Source organism: Coenobita brevimanus, chromosome 84 (assembly GCF_032717465.1).
Source record: "Coenobita brevimanus isolate Jiangsu-jjx chromosome 84, ASM3271746v2, whole genome shotgun sequence".
Lineage (NCBI taxonomy): Eukaryota > Metazoa > Arthropoda > Malacostraca > Decapoda > Coenobitidae > Coenobita > Coenobita brevimanus.
The window spans coordinates 25,010,548-25,030,221 of NC_137037.1; the positions used below are offsets into that span (position 1 = coordinate 25,010,548).

The 19,674-nt window shown below is 39.6% G+C and overlaps 1 protein-coding gene and 1 non-coding gene across 3 annotated transcripts in view; one reads left to right on the forward strand and one right to left on the reverse strand.

Annotated features, from left to right (window-relative positions):
- LOC145410222 (GTP-binding protein 10) overlaps positions 1-19,674 on the reverse strand; it is a 364,639-nt gene that overhangs the window by 130,888 nt on the left and 214,077 nt on the right. For both annotated transcript variants that reach the window (XM_080280440.1, XM_080280441.1), the window contains exon 4: positions 4,827-4,918. In XM_080280440.1, coding sequence (XP_080136566.1) covers positions 4,827-4,918 — 92 coding nt within the window. The remainder of the gene's footprint in view (positions 1-4,826; positions 4,919-19,674) is intronic.
- LOC145410289 (5S ribosomal RNA) lies at positions 17,830-17,948 on the forward strand. The gene has a single exon (XR_013899252.1). It is a non-coding gene; the product is annotated as a 5S ribosomal RNA (ribosomal RNA).

A 19,674-nucleotide genomic window follows, 5' to 3' on the forward strand; every position in this document is an offset into this window, starting at 1 on the left:
GAATTTTTTCCCACCTGTAACTTGAAATTGATGCACAGCGCCAAACAGCTGTATACACCACAGCCCCTTCACCCCTTCCTTCCTCCCCTGTCCCACCTCCCCTAACAGGATTGCCATTTGGTACTTTTCATTACCAAAAGTGGGTCAATTGGGTAATGAAAAACTCAATTGGTAATGAATCAGAATAATGCATTACCAAATGGATTCTTCACATGTATGAGGATACACAGGATGGAGATGGTGGATTGTCTTCTCTCTCTGATTAATCTGCTGGCCTACACAGCATGAAAATAATCAACATGCTGTTAATTATAAGGAGAGTGATTACATGTATTTCCACTTATATATATAATTGGTGAAGAATAAATGTTTGCTTTACGAATTTGGTAATGAAAAGTTAAATTTCTATCTATCTATCTATCTATATACCTAGGCTGCTTCCCCCAAAGGAAAGGGAGGTAGCCGAGACAGGACGACTCACTCTCCATTTACTCATCCATTCAAACACATTCATTCGCATCTTAGCTCCAAAGGGGAGAACGGACAGATCCTCACCACATCACACCGCACAAGGGTCAACTGCGCAATGCAATCAGTGACATCCGCAGCAGGGCCCGACAGCAGAACTGGTTTACCCCTGCCACATCATAACAGATCCAAAGTTAAATTTGGTAATGAAAATTGAGGAGTCTGGTAATGTGGCCGAGTTCTGATCTGGCAACCCTGCTCCTCCCTCACCACCAGTTACCGCCTAACTGCCACCACAAGTAGAGCTTATCACAATGGATGCCGCACGTGCTCGTTTTTGTGAATAAACAGTGAATAAACTGCAATACCTCGCCACTAGACCACACGGGAATTTACAGTGTTGCGCAGTGTTAAGAAATTAAAATTTAGAGTGCACAGGATTAACTGTGGAGTGCAAACTGGCGGTTGAAACTGGCGTGGTGCAATGAAGAACAATGTGCAGTGTTAAACAATTATAACTCACAGTGCATAGAATTAAGTGCAGCACAACACTGGACTACTGTACGTGCTTCAAGAGCATTTTCACCACTGCCTACCTTAGAGAAGGAGGCCACAGACGTGCTGCAAGTACCCTGTACACTGCTAAGTATTTTCCATACTCCTAAATCCTCATTCTCTGGTTCCTCTTCATTTATTTCATGCTTTATGTCCATTATTGGTGTGAATAAGGTCTTAAATAGGTTTAAATAGGTGCTATGCATGTCTGGTAGAGAGTTATTTAGGTGGCTTTCAAAGTTAGGCTGGGTTAGGGTCCTGAAGTACCAGACCAGCAGGCAGGGGTCCACTTTCCGGATGGGACCACTTTCTGGACATGGCTTTGGCTCTATTACACTGGATAATGGAGGGATTACTGAACACATAATTACACTTCACTCTGTTCATTTATCACGTCGTACGTACCAGTTTCCGTACATACGTAGTTGGAGAATGCTATATGTTGTACTACATACAACGCATCTTATTTTATTTATTTATTTTTTTTCGTTCTTCCTATCTGCCCAGATTAGTACCTCTGATTACTCTCCATCTCCAAGTGAACATTTACTGTGGGTAAATACAACCGCCAGCCCTTCGTGGTCAACTTATCTGCCTGTTTGTTAGTTGGTTAGTTAGTTAGTCAGTTAGGGAGTCACTGCAAATAACAAATAACTCATGATTCAGTGCACTGAATACTTTCTGCACTAATTCTTTTCAACCCAATAGTTTGAGGCTGCTTATAGTAATTGCTTTCATTCCAAATTTTGTATACGTCTCTTTTCTCTCTTCAATGTTGCGTTACGAACACACAACGCTATGCACGACAATGTTGGTTAGCATTTTCTTTTTTTTTTCACTTCCTTCACAATGAACACAATTACGTGCATGTGTTTCATGAGTGACTGCTGATTACTTATTTTTATGAATTCCTTTGTATTTTACACACGTGTTCCTGTTATCATGTCGGCCAGGGTCAGCCCAGGCTATCATGACTGTGATTAGCACCGGTAAGGAGCAAACGTTTCTCACCACACATCCAGGTGTGGTTACTTTCAATGTACTTGAAAGGCAATTTGTTGCATATGTTTTCCTTATTTCTGTTACAATTGGCCACCAGATTGTATGAGGCTCTGCACTTTTCATTACTTTCATTTGAAATACCATGCACATCTCTTTTCTCCTCAACGTTGCGTTACGAACACACAATGCTACGCGCGACAATGCTGGTTAGCATTTTTTTTTTTTTTTTTTTTCCCCACTTCTAAGTGCCACCAAGGCCTTGTAGGCCTACTCCCCACACCTACATACACACCAGTTTTCACAGTAGATGTTACAGAACACACTGAAGTGCTTTCTTTTCATGCAAAAAGCTGCTTACTTCCAACCCCCATACCTACAGGCCTACTCTCCACAGCCTACTTTATCTCCCCACAGCCTAGTAATCTCCCCACACCTACATACACCTGTTTTCATGGTTGGTGTAACAAAACAATATGAAATGACCTGTTTCAATAAGAAAAATATGTAGTTATCAAAATTTTAATGTTTTCGATTGTTTTCAAGAAGTACAGTATTATAAACTTTTTTTTTTAACTTTGACGCACAATTGTGCAGTAACCATTAGACCTACGGGGGTGCGGACTGCGTTGTCAGGTGTGTAAATTCTTCCTCTTTAGCCAGAACACAATCAATTTGCCCTTGGTGAAAGTCGCCAAAACACCCCTGAATTGCAGTTGTGGGATCCCTAGCTCCTTTCAACTTGGCTGATGGCCAAGTGTAGTCAGACTGAAGAGTCAATCTGATAAGTATCCAAGGAGACATACGAGGTCTGTCCAAATGCATCTGAACTTAGGCCCTAGAAAAAATAAACAGCTAACCTGTTGGGCTAAGACACTAATCCCCCTCAAAGTAGACCCCTATGACTTGACACATGTAACCCAACGTTCTTTCCACTACCTGAAACATTTCTCAAAGTCGGTTGAGGGAGTTGCTCAGTTCTCTCAGATGAAACTGACTATACTGATATCAGCCATTAGAGGATTAATGTTACCAGTACTGTACTAACACTAAGCCTCCAATGATTCACTCTTAGCTGAATAAAATCATCTAACATTAGCTTGAATATAATACCACAGCAGAGCTTTCCTGGCATACGTGGGTTACCACTATCAGTATTATCACTTGGGCTCCTATGACTCACTCTCAGTTAATTTAAACTGTCTGGCATTAATATGAGGTCTGTCCAAAAATTAACCAAACTTTTCAAAAAACAAACTTCATTGCTTTACTTACAACTTAAGCAAACTTGTCTCCTTAAAAATACTCCCCACCACTGTTCAAACAACATTCCCAATGTTTTTTTCCAGTTCTGGAACACGTCGGGGAACACATTTTTAGGGACAAAGAGCACTTCTCATAGGAAATTTTCTTCTATTGTCTGAAATCGATGACCTTTCAGGGTGGATTTCAACCTTTGGGCAAAAAAAAAAAAAAGTCCACAGGGGCCAAATTCGGAGAGTAGGGTGGCTGGGAGACAAGAGTTGTCTTGTGCTTCGCCAAAAGGTATTAGATGGATATGAAGCGATGTGTGGACAGGTGCACTGTTGTGGTGCAGCATCCAGATTTTGTTTGTCCATGTCTCAGGCCTCTTCCTTCATACTGCCTCCTTCAAACGCTTCAGACCATCCAAGTAAAACTCTTTATTGACCGTCTGACCACATGGAACAAACTCCTGATGGAGGATACCCTTCAAAAAAAAAAAAAAAAAAAAAAAAAAAAAAAAAAAGACTACCAACATCACCTTCACATTTTAATGACTCTGACGTGCATTTTTTTTCGTTGCAGTGATGATGTTCCAACCCACTGCAATGGCTGCCTTTTTTTGTTTTGATATTGCAGCTGTACATGCACATTTCATTACCTATTATGACATTTTTAAGAAAATTTCATCAGCACTCAAACAATCATACAACTTATGAGTGACTATCACATGGTTCTCTGTTTGCTCATCTATCAGCAGACATGGCAAAAATTTTGTGGCAACACGATACATCTTCAGTTTTTCGTGTAAAATAGTGTGACACACTCTTTTACAGATGCCTCCTTCTTCAGAAACTTCATGGACAGTCAGGTGATAGTTTTCACAGCTCACAGCAGGTACTTTCTCAACATAATCATCGTTTGTTGACAAGGAAGGCCGTCCAGATTTGGGATTCTCTTTGGTGGATGTTCTTCCCTATTTGAACCGCTGGAACCACTTGTGAGATTCCGTACGGCTCAAACAATCCTCCCCATATGCCTATTGCATACATGCGTACATCATCTAATCCTGTATTGCCCCATAAGGAGCATTGGAGCCTGGGGCTAGGCAAGTTGGTCCTGACATTTAAGATGAGTGTGACCAGCCTCAATCATTCCTGAGTGGCACTATGTGAGCAATAAACCCAAACCACCCTTGGATATAAGCCTACACAGGCTCAATCTGCAACATCTGAAAAACCACTGTAAAAGTTTTTCTTAATCTGAAACAGAATTTCACACAAATACATTACACTATACGATCCTTCACTGTTCAACTTGCAACAAATTGCCAAGTGGACTCAACACATGTTCACTGAAGCATATGTACATCAATGACTGAGTGACATGGCATGATGCGGCTAGTGGAGACATGGCTCAAAGCTGCCACTATACAGCACTCCTGTCACAAGCACACTATGCTGGCTGATTGACATGCTATTTACAAAATTTGGTTTCCTTCCGGACAGACCTCACACAAAAGAATACACAATCATGGGGGCATTAACCCAGTGCTCCCTTACCTGCCCCTTCTGTCCATTGTACCGGTTGAGAGGTGAGCCACCCGCACCACCTTGGGCCACCAGCAGCTTTTCTCCCACTGTGTTAACTTCACCTGTCACAAAAATGTCATTCCTGTTACAGGCAGTCTTCATTACGAGTCAGGTTCAAATTATCACAAGTTTTTCACACAACTGGTATTGTACTCTTGTTGTTGCTTAACCCTGGTTTTTCTGGCTGAACAGACCTGCTAACCACAGGTACATTACTGTTCATACACTATGCAGGGGATTCAACACCTCTTTGTGGTAGACAATGCCTCACTGGGGTCAGACCAGGATCCTTACTTAGTGAGGTGCAGGGAAATACTGTATGAGGACTGGCTCCCAGGATGACACCCTGGCTGCTCCACCAAGGGTGCACAGTGCCACCAAATATACTGTAAACTGGGTGAATTGGTGAATCAGATTTATAGGTAGCAATAGAAATCTAAAAGCAAGGTTTTATGAACTTAATTACTCACTCCAATGATATATTTCCATTATATTTTTGTTACTGAAGTGGTTGAGAAGTTAGCACTACTAGCTAAGATGCTGCAGCTCATTGGCAGCAGAGTTAGATTCTTGTGTGGGCAGCAGCTGCCACTCAACTCATGTGTCCATCTACCCTTCAAAATTTGGGAGATAAACAGAGTACTGAGGGTTACACCTAGGAGACTAACTGTGGAACCAGTAATACAGTTGATGCAGTAACCTTGTATCCCAGGATAGGGTGAATAACCCCCCACAGGCTCAAAGACCTAAGTTATGGGGATGAACACCAAGGTTTTGTGACACATTACATCTGCCTTCACCTTCAACCCCTTCAATTCAGTGACAAACTCTTTATTTATGCATACTTACTGCAGACAATTTTATTCAGCTTTAGAAAGACCATCTGATATGCACTGTGTAGATATAACTTTCTAAATCCCTTTCACTACTGCTGGTCATTCTTAAATTGAATAAATTCATCAGGTGGTAGTATGAACAAAACAAAATATCCAGTAGCAGCAGCAACCGAAACAGACCTGGTTTGTCTGGCTGGGCATACCCACCAACTGCAGGCAAGCAACTGTTAGGGAGCTACTGCCTCTCCTAACAGTGAGAGGGTTCTCCCTGTGTGCTATGGGATCTTTGCATGCAGCATATGTTAGGAGTTTAATGCTGTATGAGAGTGGGACCTGAGCAGTAAAGGAGGAGGATATTTGCTGGCTCAAACTTACAGAAGTGACAATAATTATATGGATATGCAGTGTGTCCTTGAATTCATGACCTGCGATTGCGATTGAAGAGTTGAGAGGAATGACGGGACTTGAATGTGTTGGTGTTGTGATGAGAAGGGATAGACTGAGATGGCTTATGCATACTGAGAGGATGCAGAATGACAACTGGGTGCGGAGGGTGAGAAGTGTGAAATGTCAGTGGCAGAGTTGCAAGAGGCAGACCAAAGATCTGGGATGAGGTCATAGAGTGAATTCAGGGATAAGAGACTAAATAGGGAGGTTGGAAGAGATCAAGCAGCACGGAGAGCCACCATTAGGTGACCAAGGCCAACGCATGAATGCATGTTGGGGCCTTTATATATGATACGATATAATACGATGGAGAAATTTATATACAGAAGTGAGAGTCTTCTAAAAGTTTATCATACTATTTTCACCAGTCATGCTTGAGAACTGCACTTTACTAATGAAGCCCAGTGTTATCAACTGATAATCTTGATTTTCTTAGACATGTTTCAATTACTGTGCAAAATAATTCCAGAGTCTGTGATTTGTAGTTGTTGTTATAACTCAACTCCAGTCTGCTTGGCCCAGCAGACTCGTTGACCACAGACAAGCAACTGTCCCTATGGAACCATTCTACTGGTTCCCTACACCAATGATGCTGTGTTTGCAACTTAATGTGGCATGTGTTGTGCAGTGCTCCATAATGTGGGCTGTGTTGAGCGGGTCTTGAGTCTGAAGTGGATAAATTAATCTAAATCAGCCTGACTGGACCTAAACTGACTTGACTGATCACATATGAACAGGCCTGAAGTGGAGTAAAGAATGTGATTAGATAAACCTGAACTTGGTTTCAGCAATCCCTGCAGTCATCTTGATGGGCCTGAATTAATCTTTGACCTGACAGTTACTTAATGTGCACAAACTGACCTAAAGGGACCTGAAGTGGCCTGAATGAACATGAATTGGCCTAACCTGAGGGGCCCTAATGTACTTGTCATAAATGAGCCTAATTTTATCCACATCTGATCTAACTGAACCTGGATGGATTGATTTCCAGTAAGGATATAAGTCACCATTCACATCATGCGCAATCACAGAGCGCAAATCTCACTTAACACAAGAGGTGCCATTTTGTGTCCAAAAATGTCACAAAGAGGAAAAAACAGATACAGTACCCTAGCACAGTGAACGAGTTTATGGGCGGCAGATGAACTCATTCACTCAGAATTCGTTCACTGTGAACAACATATCTTACGGGAAAAATGGCATATGAGTGGCACCGATTCCTCAATGGCCACTTTTTGAGCCATAGAGATGTACTAAAGGGCACACTTCAAATGCATACAGTACAGATATATGAAATATAAAACACATGGTTATTTACCTTAAGTGGAGCAGATGGCAGTCCTGATTAGCCTGAATACAGGTGATTCTGAGGCAGGGAGATACCACAAAACACCATAACTTCGGACAGCGCCCAAACATTGGACATTTTGCGAAAAAATGTAATAATTCAAGGTTATTGGAAGAGAGTGCGATATTTGCAAAAAATAATGATAAGGGTAGGTAGGGTAATCTTCAAAGATTATTATGTATAAGTCCTATTAAACTAGCCTCAATATGTGTGGGTGAAAAAAATTTATGAATCAAATGGAAAAAGAATCGGCATTTTTTAACCCTGCAAAACTTTGTTCACACAGAACAAACAGTTTCAACTGTAAGAACATGATTAGTTCAATTATAGGTGGAAAAGTGTTGTACATACCGGGCAGTAAACTATTTTAAAATATATACAAACATAATCTTGCTATGACTTTTAATGAATATTTCTTTATTTTACAGAATCAATTCCTAAATTCGGGCAGACAAATTACTGGAAAAATACAGACTATACGTGTGTGTGTGTGTGTGTGTGTGTGTGTGTGTATTTACCTATTTACCTATTTGTAGTATACAGGAATTGAGCAATGCTCGTGTTGTCCTGTCTCCATATCCACATTTATCAAGTCTACCTTTACACACATGAATGTTTTTCTCATGCACCACCTCTTTGTCTAAGTCATTCCAAATATTTAAGTATTTACCTAATATACCTAATTGTGATATACACGGAATGTACTATGCTCGTGGGTTTCCGTCGCTGTTTCTCAATAAGTCTAATTTAGCTTTAAACTCGTTTAAGTTTATAGACTGGACGATCTCTTTGTCCAGGCTATTCCATAAGTCTATACTTCTGTAAGGAAAGCTATATTTCTTGATATCCTTCAAGCAGCTTGACTTTTTCAATTTCATTCCGTGTCCTCTTGTTGCTCTCTTATCCCATACAAACAGTTCTTCTTTGTCAATTTTATCTACTCCCACCATGGTCCTGAACACTGCAATCATGTCTCCCCTCTCTCCTTTCCTCTAAGGAAGGCAAATCCAGTTTTTCCAGCCTCTCTCTGTATGACAGGTCTGTCAGACTGGGGACCATCTTGGTTGCTGTTCTTTGTATTCTCTCAATCTTGTTTATATCTTTCTTTTTGTGTGGGGACTACACTACCGCTGCATATTCTAACCTGGGGCGGATCATGGCCACTATCAATTTTTTCATCATTTCCTCATCCATATAATGAAATGCTACTCTTATGTTAGTCAAGAGTTTATAAGTCTCTCCAACTATCTTGTTAATGTGCTTTTCTGGTGACAAACTATCTTGGACCAGCACTCCCAAATCTTTCTCTTCTCTCCTTTTTGTGATTAATTCATTACCCAGAAAATAATTCAGTGATAGTCTCCTGGTACTTTTACCCATTTCCAATATTTTACATTTCTTTACGTTAAACTTCATTTCCCACGTCCGGCTCCAATTGTGTATCCTATCCAAATCCTCCTGCAGTATTTTACAATCCTCCTCAACCTCTACCTTCCTCAAGATCTTTACATCATCAGCAAACAGACTTGCATAACTGTTCACTCCATCTACCATATCATTTACGTAAATCAGGAACATTACTGGCGCCAACACTGAGCCTTGAGGGACTCCACTTGTTATTTCCCTCCATCCAGACATCTTTTCCTTTATTACTGTCCTCATTTGTCTGTCTCTCAAAAAGTCTCTCATCAATTCCAGAAGTTTCCCCTTTAGTCCTGCTATATATTCTAGTTTCCACATTAGTCTTTTATGAGGTACCTTGTCAAAGGCCTTCTCTAAGTCTAAGTACACACAATCCACCCAACCATCTCTCTCCTGTACCACATCAATCGCTCTTGAGTAAAAGCTCAACAAATTAGAAACACATGACCTTCCACTTCTGAATCCAAACTGACATTCAGCCAAAATATTCATCTCTTCCAGATATTTTATTCATCTGTCTTTCAGGATTCTCTCACATAATTTTGGGACCATGCTGGTTAGAGACTATCTATTGCCAGACGCCTCAATCCCGTTTGGGGTTAGAGACACTGGTCTATAATTCAGGGGTTCTTCCCTGTTTCCTCCCTTGTAAAATGGTACCAAATTTGCCCTCTTCCATTCTTGTGGCACTTTCCCATCTTCCAGTGAGCATACGATTAAACTGTGAATTTTATCCGCCAGTTGTTCTCTGCATTCCTTCAGTACCCAATTAGAATTCCATCAGGTCCTGGGGCTTTCCTTACATCTTGAGTTTCCAGTAATTTATACACTTCCTGTACCTCCACTTTTATATCTTTCATCACCGGAACATTTCTAATCACTCCCTCCCCTTCCACAAGCTCCTTTTCTTTAGTGAAAACTGACTGGAAACGTTTGTTCATTATTTCTGCTTCCATTGCCGCATCCTTAAAGACCTCTCCTTCTACTTTCAGTTTGGTGATTCCTTCCTTTTGTTTCAGTTTGCCATTAACAAATCTATAAAACAGTTTGGGTTCATCCTTCCATTTGTCAATTATACCTTTTTCAAATTCCTTTCTTCTTCTCTACATATTCTTGTGTATTCATTTCTTGTTCTTTTATATTCTTCCTTTGTTCTGTTGTTACCTCTCTTTCTCCAATTGTTCCACGCCTTATCTCCCTCTTTTTCTGCTATCATACACCTTCTATTAAACCACTCCTTTTTCCTGTTTTCTTTCCCTCTTACTCTTGGTACAAATTTTTCCACTCCCAAATTATAGAGGTCTAGAAAGATATCCCCCTTCCTCTGTATCTCTCTTGTTTCTCTGAATTTTCTCCAATGCGCATTTTCAAAAAGTTTCTCAATCCTGTAAAATTTGCTTTCCCAAAGTTGTATCTTCCCTGTCTATGAAGCTCGTCTCTTGGCTTGAAGTTTCCTATTAACATCTGGAACTCAATGACCACGTGATCACTTTTTCCCAAAGGACAGAGATATTCCAATGATTCTATTACATCGGGTTCTTGGGTGAACAGTAAATCTAACCTTGCTGGTGTGTCCTCACCTTGAAACCGTGTCTCTTCTTTGACCCATTACGTCATCACATTATTCATTATTATATTTAATAACACAGTGCCCCATGAATCCTCGCCGCCTCCCGAGTACCATTCCTCCCAGTTCACCTCTTTACAATTAAAGTCACCCACCAAAATTATATTATTGCTTTTCTCAATTATTTTTTGCAAGTAGCTAGCCATATCTGACAACATCTCATGGTATTCGTCATCCTTCCATGCTCTCGTCTTTGGGGGAACATACACTACCACCATATCTCTCTTAACATTCTCTCCAGTTTCTAATTTCATATATATCACTTCATCCCTGCCTTCTCCCATTTCCACAGTATCTACATTTACGTTGTTCTTCACTGCTATCATCACTCCTCCTCCCTTTTTTTCTTTTCTGTCTTTTCTCCACAGTTTGTATTTACCCTCTCCCAAATGAACATCAATATCTTCTCTTAATTTGGTCTCTACAAAGCACATGACATCAGGTTCATGTTCTCTCAAGAAATCATTAATTTCGATCCTTGTCGATATGAAACCATCAACATTAGTATACATCACCTTCAAATTATTTTTGACATTATTATTACCCTCTTCTCTCCTACTCTCTGTCCGTACCACTTCCTCAACTTCTGATCTTTCACAACCATCCCCCTTAGTTTCCTTCACTTCTATTTCCTTAAATACCATTTCCTTACTTTCATATCCAATACTCTCCAAAAAAAAGTATTACATTCTTCCTCTGTCCTCTTATCATTTTTTTCCTTTACTTCTTCCTTTAATGATTTTAAAACTTCTCTTTCTTCTTCATTCAGATCTTTTCTTATTATAATATTTTCCATCCCTGCCTCTTTGCTTAATTTCCAGGTCACTTTAAGTATCTCATTTATTACACTTTCTGATGTAAACTTGACTCTCATTGGTCTTGTTTCCCCTTTCTTATAAGGCCCTATCCTCCTTACTTCCTCAATTTCATTTACCCACTTGTCTCCTTCGGGGTCAATCTTGCCTAATATTCCTCTCATCAGGTTCGTGTCTCTCTCGAGTCTTACGAACCTAACCTTTTCTTCCTCTTCCCTGTTTCCAAATACTACCACACATCTGTTCCTTTCTACAGTTCCTCTCACTATTTTCTCTTTTTTCTTCAGTATTTTCACTACATTTTCTTCCATTTCTTTCTTGTTGATTTCCCTTTCTTCCTGGATGATCTCTCTTAAGCTGACCATTTCTTTCTCTTCTTCTTCTACGTGTGCCCACTTTGCCTTATGTTCTTCTAATACATTACTCACCTTCTCCATTTTATTAGTACTCTCTTCTAGTTTCCTCCTCAGTTCAACATTTTCCCGCTTCAAATTCCTAATCTCTTCATTGGCTGTTTCATTGGACTGGATTAGACTCTGTATGGTAGTTTCCGTATTTACTGACACATCCTTTATCACTAGATTCTCTACTTTCTTTTCTAGTTCACTAATCCTCATAATTAATGTTTTAACCAGGTCCATGACATTGGTATTAGCATCAAATCCTTGAAATTCTAGTCCCTCATTGTTTATATTTTCGGCCATGTTTGATGTTGGTTAAATACCAAAACAGCTGTTACCGAAAAAAAACTACAACATTCATGCACAATCTAGTCAATAAATCTTTACATTTTTGGTAGTCTATTAACTTTCATTATTTCGAATTTAAAACAAGACCTTAGGAGACAGGACAGACAAAATTCCTGAAACTACTTAAGGTTAGCAGCGATGGCTGGGACGTCCGCTCTCTCTCCGGCTGTTCGTGTGTGTGTGTGTGTGTGCGTGTGTGTGTGTGTGTGTGTGTGTGTGTGTGTGTGTGTGTGTGTATTTTACAAGCACAGGCCTCTTAGGGGAGTGTGTGTGTGTGTGTGTGTGTGTGTGTGTGTGTGTGTGTGTGTGTGTGTGTGTGTGTGTGTGTGTGTGTGTGTGTGTGTGTGTGTGTGTGTGTGTGTGTGTGTGTGTGTGTGTGTGTGTATTTACCTATTTGTAGTATACAGGAATTGAGCAAAGCTCGTGTTGTCCTGTCTCCATATCCACATTTATCAAGTCTACATTTACACACATGAATGTTTTTCTCATGCACCACCTCTTCGTCTAAGTCGTTCCAAATATTTAAGTATTTACCTAATATACCTAATTGTGATATACACGGAATGTACTACGAGTATGCTCGTGGGTTTCCGTCGCTGTTTCTCAATAAGTCGAATTTAGCTTTAAACTCGTTTAAGTTTTTAGACTGGACGATCTCTTTGTCCAGGCTATTCCATAAGTCTATACTTCTGTAAGGAAAGCTATATTTCTTGATATCCTTCAAGCAGCTTGACTTTTTCAATTTCATTCCGTGTCCTCTTGTTGCTCTCTTATCCCATACAAACAGATCTTCTTTGTCAATTTTATCTACTCCCACCATGGTCCTGAACACTGCAATCATGTCTCCCCTCTTTCTCCTTTCCTCTAAGGAAGGCAAATCCAGTTTTTCCAGCCTCTCTCTGTATGACAGGTCTGTCAGACTGGGGATCATCTTGGTTGCTGTTCTTTGTATTCTCTCAATCTTGTTTATATCTTTCTTTTTGTGTGGGGACCACACTACCCCTGTATATTCTAACCTGGGGCGGATCATGGCCACAATCAATTTTTTCATCATCTCCTCATCCATATAATGAAATGCTACTCTTATGTTAGTCAGGAGTTTATAAGTCTCTCCAACTATTTTGTTAATGTGCTTTTTTGGTGACAAACTATCTTGGACCAGCACTCCCAAATCTTTCTCTTCTCTCCTTTTTGTGATTAATTCATTACCCAACAAATAATTCAGTGATGGCCTCCTGGTACTTCTAACCATTTCCAATATTTTACATTTCTTTACATTAAATTTCATTTCCCACGTCCGGCTCCAATTGTGTATCCTATCCAAATCCTCTTGCAGTATTTTACAATTCTCCTCAACCTCTACCTTCCTCAAGATCTTTACATCATCAGCAAACAGACTTGCATAACTGTTCACTCCATCTACCATATCATTTACGTAAATCAGGAACATCACTGGCACCAACACTGAGCCTTGAGGGACTCCACTTGTTACTTCCCTCCATCCAGACATCCTATCCTTTATTACTGTCCTCATTTGTCTGTCTCTCAAAAAGTCTCTCATCAATTCCAGAAGTTTCCCCTTTAGTCCTCCTATATATTCTAGTTTCCACATTAGTCTCTTATGAGGTACCTTGTCAAAGGCCTTCTCTAAGTCTAAGTACACACAATCCACCCAACCATCTCTCTCCTGTACCACGTCAATCGCTCTTGAGTAAAAGCTCAACAAGTTAGAAACACATGACCTTCCACTTCTGAATCCAAACTGACATTCAGCCAAAATATTCATCTCTTCCAGATATTTTATCCATCTGTCTTTCAGGATTCTCTCACATAATTTTGCGACCATGCTGGATAGAGACACTGGTCTATAATTTAGGGGTTCTTCCCTGTTTCCTCCCTTGTAAATTGGTACCACATTTGCCCTCTTCCATTCTTGTGGCACTTTCCCCTCTTCCAGTGAGCATACGATTAAGCTGTGAATTTTATCCGCCAGTTGTTCTCTGCATTCCTTCAGTACCCAATTAGAAATTCCATCAGGTCCTGGGGCTTTCCTTACATCTTGAGTTTCCAGTAATTTATACAATTACTGTACCTCCACTTTTATATCTTTCATCACCAGAACATTTCTAATCACTCCCTCCCCTTCCACAAGCTCCTTTTCTTTAGTGAAAACTGACTGGAAACGTTTGTTCATTATTTCTGCTTCCATTGCTGCATCCTTAAAGATCTCTCCTTCTACTTTCAGTTTGGTGATTCCTTTCTTTTGTTTCAGTTTGCCATTAACAAATCTATAAAACAGTTTGAGTTCATCCTTGCATTTGTCTATTATACCTTTTTCAAAATTCCTTTCTTCTTCTCTACATATTCTTGTGTATTCATTTCTTGTTCTTTTATATTTTTCCTTTGATTTGTTGTTACCTCTCTTTCTCCAATTGTTCCACGCCTTATCTCTCTCTTATTTTGCTATCATACACCTTCTATTAAACCACTCCTTTTTCCTGTTTTCTTTCCCTCTTACTCTTGGTACAAATTTTTCCACTCCCAAATTATAGAGGTCTAGAAAGATATCCCACTTCCTCTTTATCTCTCTTGTTTCTCTGAATTTTCTCCAATCCGCATTTTCAAAAAAGTTTCTCAATCCTGTAAAATTTGCTTTCCCAAAGTTGTATCTTCCCTGGCTATGAAGCTCGTCTCTTGGCTCGACGTTTCCTATTAACATCTGGAACTCAATGACCACATGATCACTTTTTCCTAAAAGACAGAGATATTTCAATGATTCTATTACATCGGGTTCTTTGGTGAACAGTAAATCTAACCTTGCTGGTGTGTCCTCACCTCGAAACCGTGTCTCTTCTTTGACCCATTGCATCATCAAATTATTCATTATTATATTTAATAACATAGTGCCCAACGAATCCTCGCCGCCTCCCGAGTACCATTCCTCCCAGTTCACCTCCTTACAGTTAAAGTCACCCACCAAAATTATATTATTGCTTTTCTCAATTATATTTTGCAAAGAGCTAGCCATATCTGACAACATCTCATGGTATTCGTCATCCTTCCATGCTCTCGTCTTTGGGGGAACATACACTACCGCCGAAGCTCGTCTCTTGGCTCGACGTTTCCTATTAACATCTGGAACTCAATGACCACATGATCACTTTTTCCTAAAAGACAGAGATATTTCAATGATTCTATTACATCGGGTTCTTTGGTGAACAGTAAATCTAACCTTGCTGGTGTGTCCTCACCTCGAAACCGTGTCTCTTCTTTGACCCATTGCATCATCAAATTATTCATTATTATATTTAATAACATAGTGCCCAACGAATCCTCGCCGCCTCCCGAGTACCATTCCTCCCAGTTCACCTCCTTACAGTTAAAGTCACCCACCAAAATTATATTATTGCTTTTCTCAATTATATTTTGGAAACAGCTAGCCATATCTGACAACATCTCATGGTATTCGTCATCCTTCCATGCTCTCGTCTTTGGGGGAACATACACTACCGCCATATCTCCCTTAACATTCTCTCCAGTTTCTAATTTCATATATATCACTTCAGCCCTGCCTTCTCCCATTTCCACAGTATCTACATTTATGTTGTTCTTCACTGCTATCATCACTCCTCCTCCCTTTTTTTCTTTTCTGTCTTTTCTCCACAGTTTGTATTTACCCTCTCCCAAATGAACATCAATATCTTCTCTTAATTTGGTCTCTACAAAGCACATGACATCAGGTTCATGTTCTCTCAAGAAATTGTTCATTTCGATCCTTGTCGATATGAAACCATCAACATTAGTATATATCACCTTCAAATTATTTTTGACGTTTTTAATACCCTCTTATCTCCTACTCTCTGTCTGTACCAATTCCTCAACTTCTGATCTTTCACAACCATCCCCCTTAGTTTCCTTCACTTCTATTTCCTTAAATACCATTTCCTTACTTTCATACCCAATACTCTCCAAAAAAAAGTATTACATTCTTCCTCTGTCCTATCATTTTTTTCTTTTACTTCTTCCTTTAATGCTTTTAAAACTTCTTTTTCTTCTTCATTCAGATCTTTTCTTATTATAATATTTTCCATCCCTGCCTCTTTGCTTAATTTCCAGGTCACTTTAAGTATCTCATTTATTACACTTTCTGATGTAAACTTGACTCTCATTGGTCTTGTTTCCCCTTTCTTATAAGGCCCTATCCTCCTTACTTCCTCAATTTCTTTTACCCACTTGTCTCCTTCGGGGTCAATCTTGCCTAATATTCCTCTCATCAGGTTCGTGTCTCTCTCGAGTCTTACGAACCTAACCTTTTCTTCCTCTTCCCTGTTTCCAAATACTACCACACATCTGTTCCTTTCTACAGTTTCTCTCACTATTTTCTCTTTTTTCTTCAGTATTTTCACTACATTTTCTTCCATTTTTTTCTTGTTCATTTCCCTTTCTTCCTGGATGATCTCTCTTAAGCTGACCACTTCTTTCTGTTCTTCTTCTACATGTACCGACTTTGCCTTATGCTCTTCTAATACACTACTCACCTTCTCCGTTTTATTAGTACTCTCTTCTAGTTTCCTCCTCAATTCAACATTTTCACGCTTCAAATTTCTAATCTCTTCATTCGCTGTTTCATTGGATTGGATCAGACTCTGTATGGTAGTATCCGTATTTTCAGACACATCCTTTATCACTAGATTCTCTACTTTCTTTTCAAGTTCACTAATCCTCATAATTAATGTTTTAACCAGGTCCATGACATTGGTATTTGTATCAAATCCTTGAAATTCGAGTCCCTCATTGTTGTGTGTGTGTGTGTGTGTGTGTGTGTGTGTGTGTGTGTGTGTGTGTGTGTGTGTGTGTGTGTGTAATTCACCGGGTCGGTCAGGATCACTTGATGGTCGTGATCGTCAGCTTTTACCCTCCCGGAAGGAAGCTAAGAGCTCATATAGTCCGACCTAAGGGCAAGGCTGTGACCTTCACACATGCACACACCCGTCCCCTTGCTCGAGGGGGACAGTAACCACCCACTTCGTCAGTGAAACTTTTCGCAACCTGAGCGAGGCGCGAACTCCCGTCCATCAGTTGGCAAGCAAGAACGTTACCACTGCACCAGCAAGCGGTGTGTGTGTGTGTGTGTGTGTGTGTGTGTGTGTGTGTGTGTGTGTTCTTACCTAATTGTTCTTACCTAATTGTATCTTTACAGGAATGAGTCAAGCTCGTACTGTCCCGTGTCTTAAACCATATTTATCATACATATCCTTAAATTTGTGAATTGTTTTGACACACACTATTTCATTCGGTAGTGCATTCCATTGATCAATTGCTCTGTTTGGGAAACTGAATTTCCTTACGTCTTTATCACCTCTCTTCTTATGCAGTTTTCTGCAGTGTCCTCTTGCTGATGCTTCTCCATATGTTAAGTAATCATTTATGTCTATTTTCTCCTTCCCTGATATGCACTTATATAGCATTATCATGTCACCTCTTTTCCTTCTCTCCTGTAGTGTTGGTAGATTCAGTTTATTTAGTCTTTCTTCGTAGCTTAGGTCCCTTAAGCTTGGTATCCATCTTGTAGCGGCCCTTTGAACTTTTTCAATCTTGTCTATGTGTTTTTTGAGATGAGGACTCCAGACTACTGATGCATATTCCAGGGCTGGTCTAATGAATGATGTTATTATCCTTCTTAGCATGTCTTCATTTATGTATGTGAATGCTATTCTCATATTTGCAAGCAGAACGGCCATACCACGTTGAGTACACCGCTTCCCGTGCGATCAGCGAAGTTAAGCAACGTTGGGTCTGGTTAGTACTTGGATGGGTGACCCCCTGGGAACACCAGATGCTGTTGGCTCGTTCTCCCAACGTGTGAAGTGGGGTTGGTGGAGGATTAGTGCCCCTCCCCGTAAAACAATTAACTCTAAGCCCTTGGCCACCCCGTTTGGGATACATGGCGTCTGGCAATGAATGAATGAAAAAAATGTATACATGTTCCGTACCTTCTCGCTGATGTGGTCAGCTGGAGATAGTCTGTTATTGATAATCACACCTAGGTCTTTCTCTCTTTCTGATGTGTATAGGGTTTTATTTCCTGTGTATAGGGTTTTATTTCCTAACTTATAATCCCAATCAGGTCTTTTTCCACTTTTACCAAACTTGATTACATGACACTTGTCCACATTGAATCCATTTGCCATGTACTACTCCATTCATGAAGTTTATTTAATTCTTCTTGTAGCTCCCTACAAGAGTCTGTGCTAGTAATTCTCCTTTGTATTTTTACATCATCTGCAAACATATTCAGATAGCTCTCATTTCCAGTGTTACTCCTTTGCACATTCTCGTAGTACCCAACGTGAAATTTCATCAGGACCACTTGCTTTTCCTCTATCTAATCTACTTAACTCCTCCTGTATTACTTTTTCCGCTATTTGTATATCTGGTAGTATGTGTGGACATGCATGTTCCACATAGTCTCTCTCAAAATTTTTTTCTTCTGTAAAAACTAATTGGAAATTTTTATTTAGTGCTTCACAAATATCTTTCTCTTGTGTATAAGTGATTCCCTCGTCCGTAATGGATTGTATTATATCTTTTACTTTGGTTTTGCTTCTGATGTAGCTGTAAAACAGCTTTGGTTGATCACTACTTTTATTTATTATATCCTCCTCAAACTGTTTTTGGGCTTCCCTCCTTATTCTTGTATAATCGTTTCTTGCCTGTTTGTAATTATTATACGCCCTTTCACTACTGTGTCTTCTGTATCTATTCTACAACAAATCTCTTCTTTCTTTTGATTTTTTACATTCTGTATTGAACCATTTCTGTATTTTCTTATCTGCTTCTTTGTGCTGTGGGATGTACTTCTGGACTCCTATTTCATAAAATTCACAGAATTTTTTATATACAGCATTTAAATCTTGTCCTCTAAGCTCATTTTCCCAATCAACGTCTAAGAAATACTTCCTTAGGTCTTGATAATTTCCCTTTTTATAGTTTAGGCTCTTTTTGTAACTGTCATTGTTGTTAACTGTCATATGCTATCCTGAAGTTATAATTTAGTACTGCATGATCGCTTTTGCTGAGTGGAGGGTGATATATTAAACTGTCAATATCATTTTCTTGCCTAGTAAATATTAGATCTAGCACTGAAGGTACATCAAGTCCTCTTTTTCTGGTGGTTTCCCTCACGTTACATTAGGAAAAACTCTTGCACGAGATCCAAGAGCTTTTGGTCCCAACAGCTTTCTTGGCTAATTATATCTAGAGTATTCCAATTTATATTTGTATTAAAATCCCCAGTTAGTATAATTCTTTCCGATTTCTCTTCCATTTTATGTAGTAATGCTCTTAAACTCTGAACTGTACTCTCTGCCAGATCCTCATATTCATCTCTTTCCCATGTGTTTGATCTGGGTGGCATGTACAAATTGGCTACAATTACTTTCCTTTCAGATGTGTTGATCTCTACTGCAATCAGTTCTACTTGTGATGGTATATCTAGTTTTATTTCATTGAGTTTTAGATTTTTCTTAGTTAATATTATAATTTCTCCTCCTTTTTTTAAATTTCTGTCTCTT